Source organism: Alternaria hordeiaustralica (genome assembly GCF_023758085.1).
Source record: "Alternaria hordeiaustralica strain BMP 2776 chromosome Unknown scaffold_2, whole genome shotgun sequence".
Classification (NCBI taxonomy): domain Eukaryota; kingdom Fungi; phylum Ascomycota; class Dothideomycetes; order Pleosporales; family Pleosporaceae; genus Alternaria; species Alternaria hordeiaustralica.
The window spans coordinates 110,452-133,170 of NW_026056774.1; the positions used below are offsets into that span (position 1 = coordinate 110,452).

The 22,719-nt window shown below is 54.2% G+C and overlaps 8 protein-coding genes across 8 annotated transcripts; 4 read left to right on the forward strand and 4 right to left on the reverse strand.

The window, feature by feature from the left end:
* Positions 1–364: 364 nt before the first annotated feature.
* Positions 365–1,415, forward strand: J4E84_001516 (uncharacterized protein; the record flags this gene model as incomplete). Its single annotated transcript, XM_049384148.1, has 2 exons — positions 365–545; positions 640–1,415. 2 exons carry the CDS (start codon positions 365–367, stop codon positions 1,413–1,415), a joined length of 957 nt encoding a protein of 318 aa, XP_049247504.1.
* Positions 1,416–2,316: 901 nt separating this feature from the next.
* Positions 2,317–2,972, reverse strand: J4E84_001517 (uncharacterized protein; the record flags this gene model as incomplete). The annotated part of the gene is made up of 2 exons (XM_049384149.1): positions 2,317–2,624; positions 2,681–2,972. The coding sequence occupies 2 exons, from the start codon at positions 2,970–2,972 to the stop codon at positions 2,317–2,319; spliced, it is 600 nt and encodes a 199-aa protein (XP_049247505.1).
* Positions 2,973–3,228: 256 nt separating this feature from the next.
* J4E84_001518 (uncharacterized protein) lies at positions 3,229–4,701 on the forward strand (the record flags this gene model as incomplete). The annotated part of the gene is made up of 1 exon (XM_049384150.1): positions 3,229–4,701. One exon carries the CDS (start codon positions 3,229–3,231, stop codon positions 4,699–4,701), a length of 1,473 nt encoding a protein of 490 aa, XP_049247506.1.
* Positions 4,702–7,742: 3,041 nt separating this feature from the next.
* On the reverse strand, positions 7,743–10,182 carry J4E84_001519 (uncharacterized protein; the record flags this gene model as incomplete). The annotated part of the gene is made up of 3 exons (XM_049384151.1): positions 7,743–8,258; positions 8,315–9,864; positions 9,918–10,182. 3 exons carry the CDS (start codon positions 10,180–10,182, stop codon positions 7,743–7,745), a joined length of 2,331 nt encoding a protein of 776 aa, XP_049247507.1.
* A 2,288-nt stretch (positions 10,183–12,470) lies between these two features.
* Positions 12,471–14,357, forward strand: VMA2 (Vacuolar ATP synthase subunit B; the record flags this gene model as incomplete). Its single annotated transcript, XM_049384152.1, has 8 exons — positions 12,471–12,569; positions 12,628–12,712; positions 12,764–12,783; positions 12,837–12,872; positions 12,921–13,082; positions 13,132–13,448; positions 13,498–13,772; positions 13,819–14,357. 8 exons carry the CDS (start codon positions 12,471–12,473, stop codon positions 14,355–14,357), a joined length of 1,533 nt encoding a protein of 510 aa, XP_049247508.1.
* Positions 14,358–16,541: 2,184 nt separating this feature from the next.
* J4E84_001521 (uncharacterized protein) lies at positions 16,542–16,970 on the reverse strand (the record flags this gene model as incomplete). Its single annotated transcript, XM_049384153.1, has 1 exon — positions 16,542–16,970. One exon carries the CDS (start codon positions 16,968–16,970, stop codon positions 16,542–16,544), a length of 429 nt encoding a protein of 142 aa, XP_049247509.1.
* A 280-nt stretch (positions 16,971–17,250) lies between these two features.
* Positions 17,251–20,739, forward strand: J4E84_001522 (uncharacterized protein; the record flags this gene model as incomplete). Its single annotated transcript, XM_049384154.1, has 1 exon — positions 17,251–20,739. The coding sequence occupies one exon, from the start codon at positions 17,251–17,253 to the stop codon at positions 20,737–20,739; it is 3,489 nt and encodes a 1,162-aa protein (XP_049247510.1).
* Positions 20,740–21,104: 365 nt separating this feature from the next.
* On the reverse strand, positions 21,105–22,323 carry J4E84_001523 (uncharacterized protein; the record flags this gene model as incomplete). Its single annotated transcript, XM_049384155.1, has 3 exons — positions 21,105–21,711; positions 21,777–21,934; positions 21,991–22,323. The coding sequence occupies 3 exons, from the start codon at positions 22,321–22,323 to the stop codon at positions 21,105–21,107; spliced, it is 1,098 nt and encodes a 365-aa protein (XP_049247511.1).
* Between the last annotated feature and the right edge of the window lie 396 nt (positions 22,324–22,719).

The window sequence follows — 22,719 nt, forward strand, 5'->3', positions numbered from 1 at the left end:
AGGAGTGCTGGCCAGCCTAATCGGTCAAAGATGACCGGCAAATGGACATCACACGGCCCGTACCGCGCGTGTGACGGGCGATAGTGACCCAGGCTGTCGGGATGGCAAACTTCGCAATAGTGTTGCGATCGAGTGAGAGGTTAGCAAACGTCGGGAGTGGCAAGGAGACGCTCGGCATGTCGCCGTTCATGTGAAGAGGTGCAGATAGTGCCAGTGCTAGCGGGGAGATTCCGACGTTCCGTCGCGCCTTCCGCTAGTTTCGCGCCAAGCCATGACCTCAGCCCCTCCAAACAATAGTGAGGGCTGCGATCACGATTGATAACTACCGCGACAGCTCAACTCTCTACATCACCCCACCGCTGCCATGGCTGATTCTCCCGCTTCCGCGACTAGCGCGCTGCCCGGCGAGTCGCCCGCCCAAACCAAGGCCAGACTGCGCAGAGAGCGGCTGGCTGCCAAATCCGGCGCCTCACGTCTCCAGCAGATTACTGCTCTCCAGGGCGGCCCACCAAAGCCGCTCAGCGAACTCGAGAAAGACGTGCCAGGTAACGGCTCCTCCCTTTCGAATACATTAGCCTCCACATAGTCCCCCTAGCTCCGTCCTACAACAGCGTGAATGCACGGCTAATGGCATTCTAGTCAAACCCGCCTCCACCCCGTCCCAGTTTACACCCGCTGGGTCTGGAACGGCTACTCCAGATCCAGATGAGGTGGATATTTCGCAACACCACTACGCGCCGGCATCGCAGCCTCGTCTCCCCTCGCCATTCGCTTTCGAGGGTGGACAGTCCGGCCCATTCGGCCCCGGCCCAGGCACGGATGCGTCGCAGGATCCCATGATGGCCATGCTCCAGCAGATGATGGGCGCAGGCGCTGGCGGTATGCCTGGCATGCCCGGCGCCCCAGGTCAAGCTGGCGCACCACCAGGCGGCATGCCACCCGATCTTGCCAGTATGTTCTCGGCCATGCAGGGTGGTGCCGGTGCCTCTGAGCCGCTGCCAGAGCAATCCTCGGCGTGGATCTGGCGCTTAGTACACTCTGTTTTCTCGTTTGGCCTCGCCGTCTACATTGTCCTGCAAACACCATTTACTGGATCCAAGATGTCACGCGATAATGTGCTGGAGGATGACTGGGTCGGCCAATCAACCCCAGCGCAGAACTTTGCGCACTTCTTTTATCTCTTCGCGACCTTCGAGGTAGTCTTGCAATCCTCGCGCTATTTCATCGAAAAGGGCCAATTACAGGGAAGCGGCATTCTCAGCACAGTCGCTGGCATCCTACCAGCACCGTATTCGGGCTATGTGAGGACTGTGGGCAGGTACAGCATCATCTATAAAACAGTTGTGAGCGACGCTATGGTGATAGTATTCGTCTTAGGCGCCACGAGCTGGTGGAGAGGTGCCGCTGCTGCATGAAGCGCTGCAATTTCTGGCATAAGTAGAATAATGGTATGACAGGCATCCTTGTACCCGCTTCCTCTTTGATGCAGAGCTCCACTCAGTATTACCTAGGTGTGCTGTAACTCTCAAACAGCCAGTCAATATCTCGGCTCGATACCACAGTCTGGGACAGACAAATGTCGCACCCATCTCAGTGTCCACGTGTGGGCAGGTTTTACGCGCACTATATCTCTGTACTTGCTCACCTCGGGCGACATCGCAACCTCATCGACCACCGCCATTATTGCTTCCGCCTAGTGTATGCACGTCATACCTTGTTACACGCTCCACGAACCACTAATGCATCAGACTCCTCCCCGTACATGGTAAACAGTTACACTGCGCAAGCTCTATGCACATCATTCCTCTGCGCTGCACGGAAGCTATGATTATTTTGATATCACGAGACCTGTAGATCTTTCCCAGGCGCGCGGAATTCCATCAATCATGCGCACATGGCAGCTAGCATTTGTTGGGCAGCCAGGGCCCGTCCCGCGGCTGCCAGCAGGAGTCCCTGGACAACACGCGTCGCTCAACAGCAAGACGCACTCGACATTTTCGTTTGTTCTCGCCTCCGGTGAATAGCGCACCCGTACACGCGTTACAGTTAAACCGCCATAGCCGTCCTGCGTACGTTTCACCGCCATGTTCGGCGAAAATTCCCGAATCTTGCAAATTGCCTTTGTGCATCATGCAATTTCGTCTCGAATTCCCATCACCACACGCTCCTGACCGGATGCGAGCTTCACGACCGTTGCTCCAGAGCTCTCGGGTATGCATACGAGTCATGTTCGAGACGTGGCGTCACCTTGCCCTTTCAGTTGATTCCACTGCGTTGGTCGACAGGGTCGCACACAGCGCCATACCCAAGGCCCCTTTACAGCAACTTGAGGTGCCCAGTAACCTGATCTATGACGCCCTTGGGTGCAGGACCGATACCCAGTACTGTCGCACTTCCACTCGCGATTTGTGTCCGTCCCGCATCGTGGATAATGTGTGCCACCAATCCTAGGCTCAGTGCCTGCGCCTGCAACAACTCTAACTCTTCTTCGCTCTTGACTTGTAATGCCACCTTGGCTTGTCCCATTCGCTCCCAGCGCTTTAGCAACGTCGATTCCGGTGCGTGTCGGAGGAAGTGCTTGTAGCAGGCTAATGTCGCGTGTCCGCATTGTGCGCCAATCTTGCCTGTCATATGGTTAGACATTTTGTAGATAATAGAAATGTGTCAAGAATCGCAATACCTTTGGTCATGCCGAGATCTGTTCGTACTACCAATACCATCTTGCACTCCTCGTTGTGACCTGGGAACTCTGCAGGCGCGCTGTCGTCGTCTTCATCGCTCGACTCGTCCTCTGAATCTTCTGAGTCTTCTGCCTTTTCTTTCTTCTCGGATTTCTTTGGTTGAGAGATTGGGCTGCCTCCGAGGAAACCAAGTGACTTTGCTTGTCCGATCATGTAGCCTGTTACACCAGCGAGTATGGCGCATGCGGCTGCGATGTTTGCAGTGGAGGGTTGCTGGGGAGTGTCTGCCATGTGCGCGGTTGGACGTGGGATACAATGTATGAAGAACAGTAATTTTACAACAGAAGAATTTCGGGTATGAGTGATTTATGGGAAAGAATTCAGGCGATTGGGAGAGTCATGAAGTTCCATGGCACTCCCGCCCGCAATTGTAGAGCTAGACGTCAGGCTGAGGGTCCGTGCTGGCAGCATCTCGAATTTGCGGACTACCGAGCACAGCGCCCACTCCATCACGACGGCACCACCGCTGTCTCGAACCTCTCTTACAATGCACGCCCGAACTCAATTAATATCTGGGCGCACCGCAGCCCAGGGATTGGCCCTTCGCCCGGCCCAGTCAACCTGCCGAACGTACGCGACGACGGCGCCCACGCCCGCAGTGAAGAACCCACTACAGCGACGACGCGGCGGTGATCTCGGCTCCCATCTTCCCATGAACATCATCCCGAAAGATGCATACATCCCCCCATACCCCTATGGCGCCCATCAGCTGTTCAAGCAGGCCAACAAGGGTCTATACGGCGACCAGATGATACGCTTTGGCAACAATGTCTCCAAAGACACCGAAACGAAGACACGGCGCAACTGGAAGCCCAATGTGCTCTCCAAAAGCCTATACTCGGTCGCACTGAAGAAGAAGATAAAGCTGCGCATCACCGCCAAGGTTCTCAAGACCATGGACCGTGAGGGCGGGCTGGATGAGTACCTGCTCAAGGACAATGTAGCACGCATCAAAGAGCTCGGACCTATGGGATGGGCGCTACGATGGACATTGATGCAGAAGCCGGAAGTCATCGATCGGTTACGGGCAGAAGCTGCGGCTCTTGGCATAGACCAGGCCACAATCGACAAGCAATGGCCCACACCCCAGATGATCGCCGAGAACAAAGCTGCCCACGGTACGCTCTCCGAAAACATGCCCGACGGCGCACTCGAGAGCCTAGAGTTCACGGAGACGGAGGACCAAGAGATGTGGTCCGGAGAGGAAGTCAAAGACATAGCCGACCCAAAGAAAAAAGGCCCAAGAGCGTACAAAGTGCGAGCCGATGCCGCTCTCGAGTACACCAAAGCAGTCAAGGCCGCAGAGCGTTACGTATCCCGCGACGCCGTTGACAGCATAGAAGAGGGCCTCAAACTAGCCTTTATCCGAGCCAAAGAGCGCGAAGCAGAGAGACTCAGAAAGAAACAGCTAGTGAGCGAAGCAGGCATCACACAGCAAGACCTAGACGAAACTAGGTCGAAGTTCAACCTCCCAGACATCAGTGACAATGCCGCCCGGAGAATCACCTTCAACCAGCGGAGACGCAAGGAGATCGATGAAGCCGGCGGCATCGAGGCCTGGAGCAAGATCAAGAGCGCCGCACACGACGCGAAGGTAGCAGAAGCAGGTGGCATCGAAGCCTACAACGCCAACAAGAAAGCCTACAATGCTGCTCTTATCGCGGAGGCGGAGACTGCGTCTACCAACGAGGACATGGATCCCGAACGAAGGGCATACCTCGAAACCGCGCTGCTGAAGGCGGATCTCGCTATCAAGCATAGGCTTGCTGGTGGTGAGGAGGATTATGTGGAGTCGATTTTGGAGCTGTACAGCAATGGAGGTCTGCGCGCGACTGGTGGTGCTGGTGGTCTGAGTGAGATTTATCAGGCTGCGGAGCAGGAGAGGAGTGCTGGAGGTGATGCTTGGGGCGCGCTGGTTAATGAGAGTAGGAAGGATGATGAGAGTCAGCCGCGCACGTAGTAGGGCGGTATGATTTGTACAAATACTGGTTGTATATCATCGAAATTTTACTGGCGGCATTGCGCACCGCTGCTTCTGCCTCTTTGCATGTGTTTTGTTCCATGTTGTCATCTTCTCCACAATTTATCCTTCTTGAGCAGTCCAGTCCCTTTTCATTTATTAGCGAAGGATTTGCGATTCCTCCGATATGATGCTGACGTTGTTTAGGTCATTGGTCCGCTTAGCTGTTGCCTTCTGGAGCTGCAGGAAGGTGCATGGAGGCTGTGTCTGAGCTGGTCATCTCAGCTTCAGCTCCTGCCGCGTCTTGACTGCTTTACCATCGAACCTGAGTTTCCTGACACAACGGAACGGAACGCTCAACACCCTTCCTCTTCTCAGCCTGACTCCTGTGGTATAGGTGCAAGCCTCTCAACACTCTTCAGCTAGGCATTCTGGGCTTGCCATCCATCAAGCAAGGCGTAGCCTTGTCACACTGGACTTTGACAATGACCACTGAACGCGCTGAAGTGAGTTCCACGTCTTCGGAACGTGCGATGCACGCCATGCTCGAGAAGCATGTTATGATGAACCGACCATTTGAAGACGACGAAGACGCAAAGCCACTCGCCCCATCGACGAATGCCACCGACGACGATCCTGCAGGAACCTCAACGTTCGTCGCACTACAAATACCTTCCTATGGATATCAATACTACGTCAAGAATATCACTGGACAAACCATTCGGCCTAGCAGGCGAGTCAACTTTATATGGACCGACATTACTGGGTCGAAGCCCCCAGTACCTGGGAAGACCCGAATCCCCCGTGGCGTGAGATCATGCAAAAAGACTACCATCAGTTGCACGATAAGAGCCTCGTCGTGGCGTTCAGCGGACCTGCTACGTTGGCTATTCATAACAGGCTATATTGACGCGCAATTAGAGCGTCCCCTTGGAAAGTTACGGGACCTGGGAATCGTAGATGTACATGTGAAATCCGCGTCTACTTCAACATCCTCATTACCACAACTCGACACCAGTCAAGTTTCGAATGCTGTACATCAAGTACAGTCTGGCCGACCAGCGTCCATCGTCAGCTCTAAGAAAAGCTTCATCACAGCCCGTAGCAGATTTTCTCTTGGGAGTACGTCGTCGAAGTACAGCAATTCCACTTTCTATTCATTGGCCGCTAGGGTCGAAACAGTTCGCGAGGACGAACCGCCGAATCCCGAACTATCTGTGCCGCTAGTGGAGATCCATACAGATTACTACACGACACTTCGCCAACAGGAGATAATACAACCTTTTGATCGAGAGCTGAATTGGTCTGGAAAGGGTCAGCACGTTACATTTGCGCCCCATGAAGTTGTCCCATTGTCCTTCATATCGCATCTCGGATCGTCCAATACCGCGATTGTAGAACGGGTGCTCTGCCGTCGGATACAACTTGCACGCAAGACTATGAGATGCAGTCGAAAATGGAAGGTTTCAGATGCTATGGGTGAGGTCCGACATCTGCAGAGGCTACGACATTTTCACATCGTTCAGCTGGTCGGCACGTATCTTGAACGTCGCAACTTCTCCATCTTGATGTACCCGGTCGCGGACATGCACCTTGCTAGGTTTCTAGAAGATGCCAATGACCTGAGCCTTACGGAATCCGACGCGCACAGACGATTCCTCGGTATAGCGCTAGGATGCCTTGCTTCAGCTGTGGGTTATATTCATCAGAAAACAACGAAACACATGGATATAAAGCCCCAAAACATACTCGTCAGACAGGTGAAATCCGATCAACAGCCCGAGTGGCAACTCTATCTTGCTGATTTCGGACTGTCACGTTCTTTTGCGTCACAAGATCACAGTCAAACCGATGGACCAACTGCACGTTCACCCCGCTACTGTTCACCCGAAGTATATGATGAAACACCACGAGGCCGACCTTCCGATATCTTCTCTCTCGGCTGTGTCTTTCTCGAAATCCTCTGTGTCATGGGCTGTCTGGATCTTCAGGGTCTAGCTGATGCCCGACAAGGTGATGAGCACGACGAATCGTTCCATGCGAACCTGGAATCAGTGACAGAGTGGATACGCACAAAGCTGTTCAGGGTGTCGTCCGACTTGGTGCATAAACCAATCATACTACTGGTCATACGTATGCTTTGTCGAGAGCCCAGTGGGAGACCCACAGCGGCGGACATTCGGAAATGTCTCGAAGAATATCGAGGTCGGTCTCCCGAGGAGGACTGCTGTTCTCGACCGCCGGAACCGTATACGGTTTATCAACCCGCCGGAAACCCCAAATAGGTCGATAGGCAGGCACTGAAGTAGTCTGACATGGGCAGAATGTATACGAGGAGTGCACGCCTTCGATGAACGCGTCTCAGTCATGTCTACAAAAACCAGTAAACTGCAAACAACCTTGCATAGTCTGTTCAGGGCCAGGGTCAAAGGTGAAGTCATAACGTCTTGAATTCCGTATAAAAATGAATCTCAACATCAACATATCTCGCCTATGCACTGAACGGGGCCGTACAAATCGTCTGACTAGGCCCCCATCTTTCCAAACAAAGACCAAAAAAAAGCCACCAAAAAAGGGCCCCTAACAAGACCACTTCTTTCTTTCCTTCTTGAAGCTGCGTTCTATACAGCCTTTACTTCCACCTCATCGTCGATAATGTACAAGAACGAATTATGTAACCTACAGAGGGGTAGGTAGAAATGGAACAGGAGATACAATGTGATAACCAAGCAGTAGTAACAACAACAGCAAAGATTACGCCCCCCCCCCAGACGCCAGCAAAAGTCTCAGAAGCAAAGCAAAAGCAAAAGCAAAGCAGGAAAGATCCACCCGAGTTGAAATGGGGTAATAGTGTGGAGATCTAACGCCAAGGGAGAAAGACTTGTGAAAGAACAAGAGCACGATATGAGAATCGAGACTGAGAGTAGTATGAGAGATTCAAACGCCGCGCTATACAAGAGATAGAGATGCGAAGAAAGCGGAACGAGGCATCGCATAGAGGCACCGGCAAGGAGGGAAGGCAGGTGGACAAGCGATGGAGGCTATTGGCCTGCCTTCATCCTCTTGTTACCCCCGACTCTTGGGCTTTGCTTGACCTTGGGCGCGCCGTTCATCTCTCCGCCACCGTCGTCGTTTTCCATTTTGGCTGTACTCCGCCGCCGCTTGTTGTTCATCATGTTGGGAGACGTGTTCGAGCTCATGGTGTGCGAGCTTGTGCTCTGCTGTTTCATCATGGGCTGCGAGTTGGGTGACGGTGTGTGCTGGAAGTGAGGTGAACCCCCCATGGATCCGTTGGGAAGCAGGGAATTCTGCATGGCGGGCGACATGAACATCTGACCGGGTTGGCCAGGCCCTCCTGGTCGAGGCCCGGGTTGCATGTTGGGTGGCATGCCTTGTCCTTGCTGTGGCCCTTGATTCGGGTGTTGCGGGCCTTGCAGAGCGCCCTGGCTATTCGACATATTGTTGTTCCATGACTCCAACGCTTCGCTTGGCTTCATATGGGGATTTTCGAGGTAGTGCACCATTAAGCTTGACATGTGGTTCATTGGCTCGTAGATCTAGAAACTGATGTCAGTGTCAATGCCGAGGAGGGAAAAGTGGAGAAGATTCTTACCTCGAGATAGCTTTGCAAGCCGTGCGGCAAACCATAGTCTGTAGTGCTAGCGCTGATCAACTTGTTGATAGGCAGATACGCCTCTGGTGGTTCTGGCATGGTTCGTTGCTGCTGTGCTTGCTTCTTGTTCTTCATGCGTGGCGATTGGTTGGGGTTTAGTTGGTTCGGTGACGGTTGGACAAACATTTGCTTCAGCGCATTGAGCGGTATGAATTGCTCATGGCTCGCTCCCTCGAACACCAACCACTCCATCTTGTCTGAACCAGACCAGAATGCAGTCAACTTGCCTTGGTAAACGACCTGACAGGAGTTCTTGTATGTGTATATGAACTTCGCTCGCTCGCAAGTCACTTTGAGCTCACCATTTGAGGTCTTCTCGGCCGCCCCGTCTAGAGTAATTTGCAAGTTGGTGACGTCGGTGTTAAAGAGGGTGTAGAAGTACCGCGGCAAAGCAGCATACACGATCTCGAACTGCTTCGTTCTCTCTGTACTTGAGGAGCAGACGACGTGGACGAAAGACCCAGACTCGGCGAAGAACCTATCCACGAAGGCCTGCCACCACTCAATGTTGTTGTTCGAGGCATTGAAGTTCCCTATTTGCTCCACAAAGTTCAACAGCTTAAGCGTCCCTTGGCCTGAGGATACGCTCTGTGCTTGTTTCTGCTGCATCATGGCCATTTGACGGGCTTGATTTTGGGCAGCGTTCGCTTGCGCCTGTGCCTGCGCTTGCTGTACTAGTGCCGGATTCCGTTGTACCTGACCTTGGTTCTGGGCCTGCTGGTTCGCTTGTTGAGGTAGATTTGGCGGCTGAGACGGAGCTGGCGTCTGCTGTTGTGGCACTGGACCTGATTGTGGTGGCTGGGATGACTGTTGCTGTTGCTGCTGTTGTTGTGCCTGTTGTTGCGCCTGCTGCTGTGCCTGTTGCTGTGCTTGTTGTTGAGCCTGCTGTTGCGCCTGCTGCTGCTGTTGTTGTTGAGCCTGTTGTTGCTGCTGCTGTTGGTGTGCCTGTTGCTGTTGTTGTTGCTGTGACGGGGGCGGTGGTTGTGGTTGCTGTTGGGGTGTAGGTTGAGGAGCTGGCGAAGATTGTCCCTGGTGACTCCCTATCGCGGATGGAGGGCGAAGAGGCCCTTGCTGGGGCTGGGTGGTTGGCGGCGGTCCCTGATTCCCTGCCTGGCTGTGGTTGCTCGACTGAGACTGCGCATGTTGCATCGCAATCGCTTGTTGCTGCGCCTGCATTTGCTGATGCTGTTGAGCTTGTTGATGGGCTGCTTGGGCCATGGCAGCCTGGTGCTGCGGGCCTCCGGGTTGCTGGCCCATCTGCTGCTGTTGCTGGAGCAAGTGGGGAGGAAGATTGACGAACGGTCCTTGCCCCATTTGTCCATTTCTCATTGCTTGTAGCTGCTGTGCTTGTGCCTGGTTCAAGTTTGCCATGGGGTTCTGGAACCCCATTCCCATGCCGCCCTGCTGGTGGGCAAGCATGGCCTGTTGTTGCTGACGGTGCATGAAGGCCTGTTGGGCAGTTCTCTGCTGTTGCATCATTGCAGGGTTCACTATCGATTCTGTTAGCCAATGCTTTGCCATGCAACGGAGCGGCGGTACTCACTCATCTGGTGCTGCTGTTGCTGCTGGAACATGTGCTGCTGCGGCTGTAGGTGGGAGAGGGCATGCGCATTGGCACCCATGCCCGGCTGCATGCCCATCATGGGCCCTGCCTGACTGACGGGGCCATTGGGACCGGAAACGTGCTGCATGCCGGGCTGCATTCCAGGCTGTCCTGGGTGTGGGCCTGGGCCGCCCATGCCTGGGTGCGCGTGCTGCATGCCCTGGGGTTGCATGCCCCCATTGTGTGGATAGCTCGTTGTCATCATCTTGCCGGCTCTTCAGTGCGGGCTGTGGCCTCGCGGACGCGGGAATGGATCAGGTAGAAGGGATGCGACAGGTGTCGAGATTAGAAGACGGGTCCGCGTGATGCGAAGAACGACCGAGTCGGCGACGAGACAGGCGGAGCAATGCTACAGCGTCCAAGTCATGCGTGCGCGGAAATTCGCGTCGATGCCAATGGGAACTGAAGAGTGCTGGGTGGTCGCGATGGAAAGTCGAAGTGCGGTCCGGTGTGGCCGATATGGGAGGCTGAGGAAGTGCCCGCGCAGAAGTCGCGATGGGCGCGATGAGGCCGGCAGGCGGCACTTGCCGGTTACAGGAAAAAGGGCGAGGGTCACGGAGGACGTCGCGCAAAGTGCAGCGCGATACTCACAGGAGCGGCGAGGGGGTGGTGAGGTGTGCAGCCACGTCTGGCGCGGTGTCGTGTCGGGTGATATCGTGTCGCATCCGTCCCGCCAGCAGAGCGGTGGAGTGGGAACGTGAGATGGGCCGTCTGGGGGGCAGCAGAGGCAGTGCGGCGAACGTGTCTAGAGATGCCGTGCTATGCGACGATGGGACCGGTGCGAGTATAGATCCAGGGCCAGGGACGGTGCCAGGGACGCGGGCGTCAGTGGTGGAGTTCTCGTGTGGTGAGAGGTGATGGGCGCATGGCCCTCTCCGAAGATCAGCGCAGGTTAGGGGGCCGTTTCGGTATCGCGCGAAAAGCTGCGTGGCTGGGCTGCCCAATCTATCCCGACTCCAACTCACGCTCAATATGCACCGCGCAGCAGAAGGACAACGCGCTCGACGGGTGATGAATTATGCTGCACTCGGGCGGGCGCTCACTGCAGTCTCTTGCGACCACGCTGACCTGCCTTGCTGATGCTTGCTGGCCGGATGACGATTCCAAATAATGCCCTTGCCCGTTCGGGTGTGCACGTGATGAGAGAAATCTTGGCGGCGCGCTAGCTCGGCGCTCTACTTTTCTTCGACCGCGTCTCTGGTTTTCTCTCGACAACCACCTCACTCTGCATGTCTTGAAGACTGCGAACAACCACTGGCTTCGGACCGCTTCATGCGATTTCGCAAAGGCCCGAAGCCAGCCCGCTCTATAACGTAAGTCGACTCCTTTTTTCTTTGCTTTTGTGGAAAGATTATACCTTCAGCAACTTCTTTTCCTTACCGATTCGACCTTGAAGAAAACAGCGCTGTTCGGGTGCCCTTCGCCGGGCGCCTGCTACTTGCCAGTACTGTCGTCTGACCTCCATCACTATCGCGACCCTTTTAGCAATTTTTGCACGTCAGATTGCTAACATCGCTCAGTACAGTAAGACTCGCTTACTCTCATCGCCGCGCACCTTTTTGCACTTTGTCGCCCCGTGCGCACTCGCAATAGATCGAGATCCTCACAACACTACACTAGTCCTGTGAGGACTGCACTGCTACACGTGCGCGTAATGCAGACTCAAACAGTCTTGCTGCGCAACGCCATGGGCATGCACACGTACGCGCGTTGCTTGACTGCTAACACCAGCTACATGGCGTGCCTAGTATGATCAAAGGTCAGTCGCTCTTTTCCTCACACTCTTCCTCCCTTGGGGATGATGAAACATTTCCACATTCGCAGTTTCCACGCTAGCCATCAATCGAACCTAAGACCGATGGACAATGAGCGCGAATACCTTCCTTGGATGTCTGACCCCTCATATACTCTGTCCTGTCATTGCTGAGATTTTCGCTTTGCAAATACTGACAAGTTCAAACAGATACATAATGTCCTTTACGCTGTGATAATAAGCACCCCAAAAGATCCTTGGTCGGCGACCACGATGGAAATGGTGGCATGTCTGGGTCTAGATAGTGTGACACAATATATAGCAAATGAATACCATGAGTTCCGAAAATTACATTTCTATGTTCTTCCGTGAATCTCTTGCACTCTGTTTATAGCTGCTGAGCTCCGCCTAACCCCAGGATTCTGTCTTCTTAGTACTTGATCTGACATGAAGACTTGTCCCGTCGCGCAGTATGAAAACAAGCCCAGACTACAACTCATGTTCAATTCATGCGAAATCGAGGCCGTCTGTCGCGATGGTGAGGCGCCAAGGCCGAGCCTCCAGCCAGCGTCATCTGTCGCATAGACGCTAAAGCATCCTGGTCAGAGCTTCCCCAACCCACTTGGACGGCCGACCTCTAACTTCGTCACCCAACGATCTCCGAGGCTACAGACCGACCGCGGCCCTCGATCTAACGCCGAGCAATACTACACCTCTCCGAACCGCCCAATACCGCCACGATGCCTGAAGTTGTCGACCCCCGCATGATCTCGGTGACGCCTAGGATACGATACAACACTATTGGAGGCGTCAACGGTCCATTGGTCATCCTCGACAATGTGCGTAGCTTGGACCCATGAGACGGAGTGACAAGAAGCTTATACATGTGGTGGATAGGTCAAATTCCCGCGATACAACGAGATTGTGTCCTTGACTCTGCCCGATGGCACCGAGCGCTCTGGTCAGGTCCTTGAAGCTCGAGGTAAGCTACTCCGACCCTGATAGTGCGCCGAAACACTGACACAAGCTGTAGGCAACCGCGCCGTCGTCCAGGTAAATTGCGACATGCTCAACTCTCCCGGCAACTCGATCTAATTGCGACGCAGGTCTTCGAAGGCACATCTGGTATCGATGTCAAGAAGGTACTTACACCCAGTCCTCTGCAAGAGAACTATATCTAACAGTCGCAGACCAAAGTCGAGTTCACCGGGCACAGCTTGAAGCTCGGTGTGTCCGAGGACATGTTGGGCCGTATCTTCGATGGTTCAGGAAAGCCTATCGACAAAGGCCCCAAGGTGCTCGCCGAGGACTACCTTGATATCAACGGTAGCCCCATCAACCCGTACTCGCGAGTACGTACCTATTTTGACACCTCTCGTTTATGGGACTGACACTGCATAGGTCTACCCCGAAGAAATGATCTCCACCGGTATCTCCGCCATCGACACGATGAACTCGATCGCCCGTGGACAGAAGATTCCCATCTTCTCCTCATCCGGTCTCCCTCACAACGAAATCGCCGCGCAGATTTGCAGACAGGCTGGTCTTGTCGGAAAGCCCTCCAAGGGTGTACACGACGACCACGACGACAACTTCTCCATTGTCTTCGGTGCTATGGGTGTCAACTTGGAGACCAGTCGCTTCTTCACGCGCGACTTCGAGGAGAACGGCAGTATGGAGCGTGTCACTCTGTTCCTCAACTTGGCAAACGACCCTACGTAAGTAGAACATGCATGCGCTACTGCTATCCTAGCTAACCCAGCCTAGCATCGAGCGTATCATTACTCCCCGTCTTGCCCTTACAACCGCCGAATACTACGCCTACCAGCTCGAGAAGCACGTCCTCGTCATTCTCACGGACTTGTCATCCTACTGCGATGCGCTACGTGAGGTCTCCGCTGCCCGAGAAGAAGTGCCCGGTCGTCGTGGTTACCCCGGTTACATGTACACGGATTTGTCGACTATCTACGAGCGTGCTGGACGTGTTGAGGGCCGTAACGGATCTATCACTCAGATTCCCATTCTGACTATGCCTAACGACGGTATGTACTGCGACTATGTTACTCCGTGCTAAGCTAATTGCGCCAGATATCACACATCCCATCCCCGATTTGACCGGTTACATTACCGAGGGCCAGATCTTCATTGACCGTCAACTCGACAACAAGGGTATCTACCCTCCGATCAACGTCCTGCCATCCCTCTCCCGTCTCATGAAGTCTGCCATCGGTGAGGGCCGCACACGGAAGGACCACGGTGATGTCTCCAACCAGCTGTACGCCAAGTACGCCATTGGTCGTGACGCCGCTGCCATGAAGGCAGTCGTCGGAGAGGAGGCCCTGTCCTCAGAAGACAAGCTATCGCTTGAGTTCCTCGAGAAGTTCGAGCGCTCCTTCATCGCCCAGGGTGCCTACGAGTCGCGCTCTATCCACGAATCTCTCGACCTCGCATGGTCGCTGCTCCGTATCTACCCCAAGGAACTCCTCAACCGTATCCCAGCCAAGGTGCTCGACCAATACTACCAGAGGAGTCGGGGTGGTGACGACGGTGACAAGAAGAAGGGCAGCAAGGATACCAAGGACAACTCGGGCGAGGGCCAGCAGGACGACAACTTGATCGATGTGTAAGCAAGATGGTTTAGCATGTGTATGTGTTTGGGATGGTGGATGGACTGCTTCTATGGCCATGTTCACTGAGCGGAATGTGGGTAGAGATACTGCATTGAGTATATACGAATTTGTCGAATTTCTAATCTGGTGTACTTGTCGGTTTGGGTGATGTGATGTAGATTTGAGAAACGAAGTAGGAATGTTCTCGTTGCACGTGGATGCGACGACGGATGGACTTTGTTCATATCGTTTCATATATGTTGTGTATACCTTGTAGGTCACTTCTCAACATGATGGTTATTGAGTACTACATCGACTTCACTTTGAATCTACGACATCACCAGGCCTGATTCAGAAGCTTACAACAACACGAGGCTCTGTCATGTTGAAAATCATATCCCGGCCTGGCGTCTACAAATCCCGTCATACCATCCAGCGTACCACTCCTCAGCGAGGTGAGGAGCATACATCTACATTGCACTTCGCACTTTGCACGTTTAAATTACACCGTCTCTTCCACGCTCACTTCGACTTTCCGCTCCTCCCCCGCACCGTCCCATCTCCCTTCACCATGGAAACGCGCGCGTCTTGCAAACGCTCTTGTTATGATCCCCGTTCACCGTGAAAAATGTGCCTTACCATGTTATGTTATGATATCTCCCCCCAGCGTGACTTTCCTCTCCTCTCCTTCAACAACAGCCAGCACCGTCTCCTCCGCGCCCACCCACCACCATTTCCGTGCCGCTGTTGCTGCCGCTGTCGTCTCCTCGCTCTTGCTTTGCCTGCTCCCTGCCTCCCGCCGTCTCCTCGCTCACTTGTGGGCGTTACTTCTGTCGCCGCTGCCACAATGGCGTACCCTGGGGCTAACAACCCGTTCGTCCTCCCGCTCGTCTTCCCAGGGGGGCCGCCGCCGCTGCCACCACCACCGGTGTCTGCGCCCGGCCCGCGTTTTCTGGACGCGGCCACGCTGCCTGCAGCGTGGGGGAGGGCGGATTGGCAGAGGTATGTGATGTGTCTTTCTTTGGTCTTTTGCTGTTTTGTTTTTGGGCGTTTCTTGCGTGCGTGCGTGTTTTGGGGGAAGGGGGGTATGGAAGGGGAGTATATGGTTGGATGGGAAGAGCTCAACATGGGAACTGGTGAAGCAGTGGTGCGGAACTGGGGAGATAGACAGCTACACAGAGCAAGAAAGAGATGGATTTGGAGCTGAACAGTTCTGAGATGCTTCGAAGTGGATGGAGGAAGAAGAAATGGTAAGTTTTGCTCTACAACGTAAAGAGCTCGAGACTGATGAATAGGTTTTTGCTCGCTGAAGCTCGATTGAAAGGATTTCAAACTCGACTCCCAAATCATACTGCATGACACAGGTTTATCTCTCAAACCAGCGACACTACATTCAGAGGCAGACATCCACCCGACAGAAGATTAGGCTTGATTCAAAACTGAAGCCAGGAGACCTCAGACACGAGAGCAGCTACTGCATCTAATGTCAAGTATAAGCCTGAAGTATACATACTGATCAATGGTACAGGGAGTTCGCCTATGGAATTGTTTTCCGGGACGGCATCGACCCCAAGGTCCAGGTGGGGATCCACAACGATCTGGCCAATCGTTGGGACCGAACCTCCGTCGTCGACCAGTTCGCCTTCGGACGGTGGGATGAGGCCCGTCTCCCCCAAGGGGCGACGGGAACCCAGGTGTACGTCAGAGAAGGCTGGCACCAGGAGTCGGAGCCTCATTTCACCGTGGAGCTGAGGTTTGTGTACGGCACCACGGGCGTGCACCGGCACTGGGCCACCGCCCACGTTTATTTGGACTTCTCGGAGTCCGTAATCAGAACGTGTGATAAGGTGGACGGCCGCCAGCGCTGGTGCTTCGTCAAGCCCCTCTGGGCCGAACACCACAGGGTGTGGGACGTAAGTGTCCTTTGTTACCTGAAGACCATTTAGCAAACTGACTAACTTTGGCAAGTCGCGCGGACCGAGACCGGCGGTCTTACCACGGCCACCGAGGGGGATGAGATATGCCCCCAAGTATCCACCCGTCTGGAGGTAGGTGATTTCCATCTTGTTCCAAGAGATATCAAGTCACTTGCTCCATCTCCCTTTCCACACTTCGCTTGATAGATCCTTCGCAGGTCAAGCCATTGTATCAATTCTTCTTCTTCAATTCCATATGCTAACCTTCTTCACTACAGCGCAGCGGCTAGTCGCGACTACCTCTCCGTTCTGGACTTTCTCCCGCCGCTATGGGAGACCTAACCTCCTCGCTCGTATGTGTATAGAACCCCCCAAACATCCCCCACATCCTCTTCCTCAATCCCTCAAACGGCTGCTCGCCCGGCCTTGGATTCATCGGGTCCTTGCGGAAGTCGTGGAACAAGACACCGTAGACGACGATGAAACTGATCATGCTCCACTGCACCACCTTGGTCCACTTGTTCCATTCTGGCCGTATCGACTTCGCCTTGATGCGTCGCTTGAACTTGCGCTCGAATCGGAACTGCTGCTTCTCCGTCAGGGCGCGCAGGTTCGGCGGCCATTTCTTCTTGGCTGGGTACTTGTTGCGCGCGAAGTCGAACGGCGGGAGTGTGTTCTCGTGGCGGCCGAGGAGGCGGTTGATGAGGCGCAGCATGGTCGCTGGCTTTGTCGGTTCGACGACGGCGACAGGGGTGTTCGATTGACTTGTGGATTCGCGGTGCTGTTCCTGAGGATACTTGACTGACGTTCTGTACAGTTAAGGCACCGACTAGACCGCCCCACAATTCGCGCGAACCGAAAAAAAGTGTGACTAACCCCGTCCGCACGCACTGGCCACCATCCTCCCACCACCCCTCCACAACACCACACTTTTGTTCTCGCGCTCTTTACCACTTCTTTTTACGACCGTTCTTCACTTTTCTGGAATTGTCGTGATGGCGGAGGCCACAAAACTCAGCGACGCGCCAAAGAGCGCTGTCGCCGCAACATTAGAGCAGCTCAAGCCGCAAGAGGCTGAGTCAAAGACACTCAAGATTGAGAACACCGAAAAGCGCGACACATTGATCGCCGAGGAGAAAAAGTACCAGAAGTCATGGGAAGAGCAGGGAGTCTTCAACCCCGACGCCCCATCTCTCGAAGATGAACCCTTTGACACCACCACACCGGATGAACTTCACGAGAAGTACCCCAAATGGTTCGGTTGCTTTGCATACCCATACATGAACGGCACTCTTCACGCTGGACATGGTTTCACCGCTAGTAAGGTTGAGTTCACCGCTGGATTCAGAAGGATGACCGGTGCTCGCGCTCTCTTCCCATTGGGTTACCATGTGACTGGTATGCCAATCAAGGCGTGCGCAGACAAATTGGTCCGAGAGGTCGAGATGTTCGGACAGAACTTCGAACGCTGCCCCGTCGAAGATGTTGTTGAGACTTCAGTACCAGAGCCGCCAGCGCCAACACAGGCCGAGACTAAGACCGACATCACCAAGTTCAAGGCTACGAAAGGCAAGGCCAACGCTAAGACCGTCAAGACAAAGTACCAGTTCCAAATCATGCTCGCCCAGGGCATTCCCCTTGAGGAGATCCACAAGTTCTCTGATCCTTACCACTGGATCGAGTTCTTCCCTCCACTAGCCAAGAAGGACCTCACAGCATTCGGAGCCAGGATAGACTGGAGACGTCAGTTCGTCACCACCGATGCGAACCCGTACTACGACAACTTTGTTGCTTGGCAGATGCGCAAGCTGAAAGCCCTGGGAAAGATCATCTTCGCAAAGCGTTACACTGTCTACAGTCCGAAGGATGGCCAAGCATGCATGGACCACGACAGGCAGTCGGGAGAAGGTGTTACCGTCCAGGAGTACACCGCGCTCAAGATGAAGGTTGTAAAGTGGGCAGATTCCGCAAAGGCTCATGCTGGTGCCATACCCGAAGGCGCTTCTTGCTACTTCGTTCCAGCCACGCTCCGCCCAGAAACCATGTACGGCCAGACCTCATGTTTCGTAGGACCTGCGATCAACTACTCCCTAGTCAAGATAACCGACACCGAATATTACGTCCTCAGCGAGAGAGCCGCAAGGAACATGGCATACCAAGGCACCACTGCCAAGTGGGGCGAGTACTCCATCGTTGCTACCTTCCCTGGTAAGGATGTTGTCGGTACTGTCGTCAACGCCCCTCTTTCCGTTCACAAGGATGTTTACATCCTTCCTATGGAGACCGTCAAGGACACCAAGGGTACGGCTGTCGTCACATGTGTTCCATCAGACTCACCAGATGACTACATCACCTCATTTGATCTTGCCAAGAAAGCCGAGTACTACGGTATCCAGAAGGAATGGGTCAAGTTCGAAGATCTCTTGCCTATCATCGAAACTCCCTCATACGGTAACCTCACTGCGAAACGCCTGGTAGAGGAGATGAAGATCCAGTCACCAAAGGACTCTGCAAAACTTGCCGATGCTAAGGAGAAGGCATACAAGGAAGGTTTCTACAAGGGCAAGATGGTACACGGTGACTTTAGCGGAAAGACTGTCGAAGAAGCGAAGCCGCTCGTCCGAAAGCAGCTCATCGAGGCTGGTCACGCCTTCCCGTACGCTGAACCCGACGGCAAGGTCATGAGCCGAAGTGGTGACGACTGTGTTGCAGCTCTTCTCGACCAATGGTACATGAACTACGGCACTGCAGCAAATGGCGGAGACGGCGAATGGGCCGAGAAGGTCCGCTCACACATCGAGGGCGAACTCAACCTCTACTACCCTGAGGCGAAGAACCAATTCCTGCGAGTTGTTGACTGGCTCAGCATCTGGGCGTGTGCTCGCTCCTATGGTCTCGGCACCAAGGTACCCTGGGATCCAAGTGTGATGGTTGAGAGTTTGTCCGACAGCACAATCTACCAGGCCTACTACTCCTTCGCCCACCTTCTACACAAGGATATGTTTGGAAAGGAGCCCGGACCTCTCGGCGTCAAGCCCGATCAGCTCACCGACGAAACTTGGGATTACGTATTTGCTCTGCGCGACCGCTCTGATGTCCCACAATCCGACATCCCCACAAAGACCCTACAAACTATGCGACGACACTTCGACTACTGGTACCCGCTCGACATGCGCACCAGTGGTAAGGATCTAATTCAGAACCATCTGACATTCAACCTCTACGTACATACCGCCATCTTCCCGAAGGAGAACTGGCCACGCAGCTTCCGTGTCAACGGTCACTTGCTACTAAACGGTGACAAGATGAGCAAGTCTACCGGTAACTTCCTGACCATCGCTGGTGCTGTCGAGAAGTTTGGTGCCGACGCTACACGTATCGCACTTGCCGACGCAGGAGACGAGATCACAGACGCCAACTTTGAAGAGACGGTCGCGAACGCCAACATCCTGAAGCTGTTTGAGCTCCGCAAATGGTGCGAGGACTTGATGAACGAGGCCATCTACGTTCCCGATGCGGCCGCATACATGGAGAAGAGGACGTCGGGATCGGTCAAGAACCCGGACGTCATCCAGCGACAGAGCGGCAGCGAGCATCTTCTTTTTGACAAGATGTTCGATAACGAGATGAACGTTTTGATCCACGAGGCTTTCGGACACTACTCCAACACGTTCTACAAGCTCGCCCTCAAATCAGGATTCTACGACTTCACCAGCGCGCGCGACTTCTACCGTGAGGCTACCAAGGCAGCAGGCATCGGCATGCACCAAGACCTCGTCAAGAAATTCGTCGAACTCCAAGCCCTCCTCCTTACCCCCATCGCACCTCACTGGTCAGAATACATCTGGCTCGAGGTACTCAAGAACAAGGAAACCGTCCAGAAAGCCCTGTGGCCCAAGGTTCCCGAGCCCAACGCTTCGCTCACAGCCGCCCGAGAATTCGTCCGCCAAACACAGACGAACATTACATCAGCAGAGGGCAACGCCATCAAGAAGCTATCCAAGGGCAAAGCAGCTACTTTCGACCCCAAGAAAGAGAAGAAGATCATCATCTTCGCCGCAAAGGAATGGCCCGCTTGGCAGAAAAAGTACATCGACATGGTCCGCGACGCCGACACCCTCGACATCAAAGCCATCAGCAAGTCCATCGACAAGTCCGAGTCCAAGAAAGCCATGCCCTTCATCAACGGCCTCAAGCGCCGTCTCGATAACGGCGAGCCCAAGGATGTCGTTCTCAACCGCGAACTCGCTTTCGATGAGCTGGACACCCTGCGCGCTATGGTGCCTGGATTGAAGCAGACTGTTCAGAAGTGTGTTGATGTGGAGATCGTCACTGTTGGTGAAGGTGGCAAGGATGGTACTGTGATCAAGGAAGATGGTAGCAAGGGTGATGCACGGTCGGAGCTTCCGCCGCAGGCTGCTACTGCTGAGCCGGGGTACCCGAGCTTTGCTTTTGAGAATGTCGAGAATATGGCTGTGCGATAGGTGCTGGTGGACTCAAGAGGTGGACTGGATCCTGGGTGTTGGGTTGGGTTGGGCGCACGCTTTCATGTAACGACACGATATGATTGATGGTATGATCTGGGATGGATGGATGGATGGATGGATGGTAGATAGACGTCGTATGATATGACCCTTGAGAAGGGTTCTGGTCGAAGCAAAAGCCACAGAAATACCAGAAGACATTGTACCCACCCCACTGATCTCTTGCTCCTTGCACATTGTTTGCGTCTTTGATGTTGTGACATGGTGACTGACCATGAACTGGTACTCCATTGTAAATTATAACGATCACACTTTTGATCCGAAATTATATCCACCTACATGCCCAAGGCTCCTGCCAACCCCACCTACAACTTCGCCCTCGCATCATCAATGCGATTACCCTGCTGATCAAAAAAGATCTTCCTCCCACTCCTCAAACTATCCTGCAATGCAACCCCAATCTTAACCGCCTCCATGCTACTCTGCAAATCCACCGGCACCTCACCCCCCTCAAGCACCGCATCCGTAAACTGCCTCGCCTCCTCCACAAACGCCTGTTCAAACCGCTCATAATAATTCTGCGGTATCTCCCTATTAATCCCATTGCTCATATGGCTCTCCAGCAAACCCGTCATGGGGTTTGAATTCACAGCCAACTTGCCCTTTGTGCCGATGATCTCAGTCATGTCGTGCTGGCCGGGGGCGTTCATGCGCGAGCTGTAGAAGTAGGCGATTTGCCCGGAGTGGAATTCTACGACGCCGACGCCGTTGTCGACGTCGCCGTGTTTGGCTAGGTCGGGTTCGAGGGCTGTGACGCCGACGGCCATGACGGATTTTACGATGGGGAGGGTGCGGCCGCGGGTTTCGGCGGAGAAGTACCATAGCGCGAGGTCGATGTCGTGGATGTTGCAGTCGACGAATATGCCGCCGGAGAACTCGGCGTAGGCGACGAAGAAACCCGAGGGGTCGTATCTGTGGGGGCGGACGTGTTAGTGGGTGTTGTGTGTGTGCTTGTGGGAAATGGAGGCGTTGCTTACTTGTCGCAGGTTTGTGAGCGCAGGATCGTGGGACGGCCGATGTCGCCGTTGAGAGTCATGTTGTAGGCATGGAGGTAGGAGGAGTCGAAGCGGCGGGAGAAACCACACATGACTTTGACGTGTGGGTTGCGCTTTGCGGTGTCGAGGACTTGGTGGACCTAGATAGTACGATTAGTTATAGACCCTCAGGATACAGGATGGACAAGATACATACCACGTCCAACTTTGTGCTGAGCGGCTTCTCACACAAGACGTGCTTTCCAGCTTCAATCGCCTTGATTGTCTGCTCGGCATGGACTGTGGTAACGGTAGCTACACAGACAGCCTCGAGACCCTCGTGCTTCAACATCTCGTCGTAGTCGGTGTAGATCTTGACACCCCATGGCTCGAGATTCTCCTTCGCCCAGGCGATTTCGTTCTCAGCGGGTGTGAATGCGGCTACGAGTTCAGCCTTGGGTGTGCGGTGGAGGAAGTGGTTGGCATGGCGAGCGCCCATGCGGCCGAGGCCTGCGACGGCAATACGGAGTCTGCGGATCGCGGGTGCCATTGTGGTGGATGTGGGAGGGTGGAAGGGAGGTGATTGAGAAGGTTATGATTCGGAGGAGCTCTACAGTAAGAGCGAGGAGATATATGCTCGACTGAGCACCTACGGGAATACACCGACTTTCAATCCCCCCAGAATCCTACCTTGGTCAAAGCTCCTCTCAGGGTCCAAACTAGGCTCAAAGACGCAAAAGCAGCTGCTCCTCCATATCCAGTCGCCGAGTTTCGTCCTGCCTACCATCCGCGTAAACCAATATCCATCACTGCGTCTTGAAGCCACCCGTCATTCCTTCCCCCCGGTACAAGGCCCTAGATCACGCGGCGAACTTCCCTACGCTGAGCCGCACATGCCACGTCTGGACCGGATCACCGGCACGAGCATTACGTCGATGGCAGATGC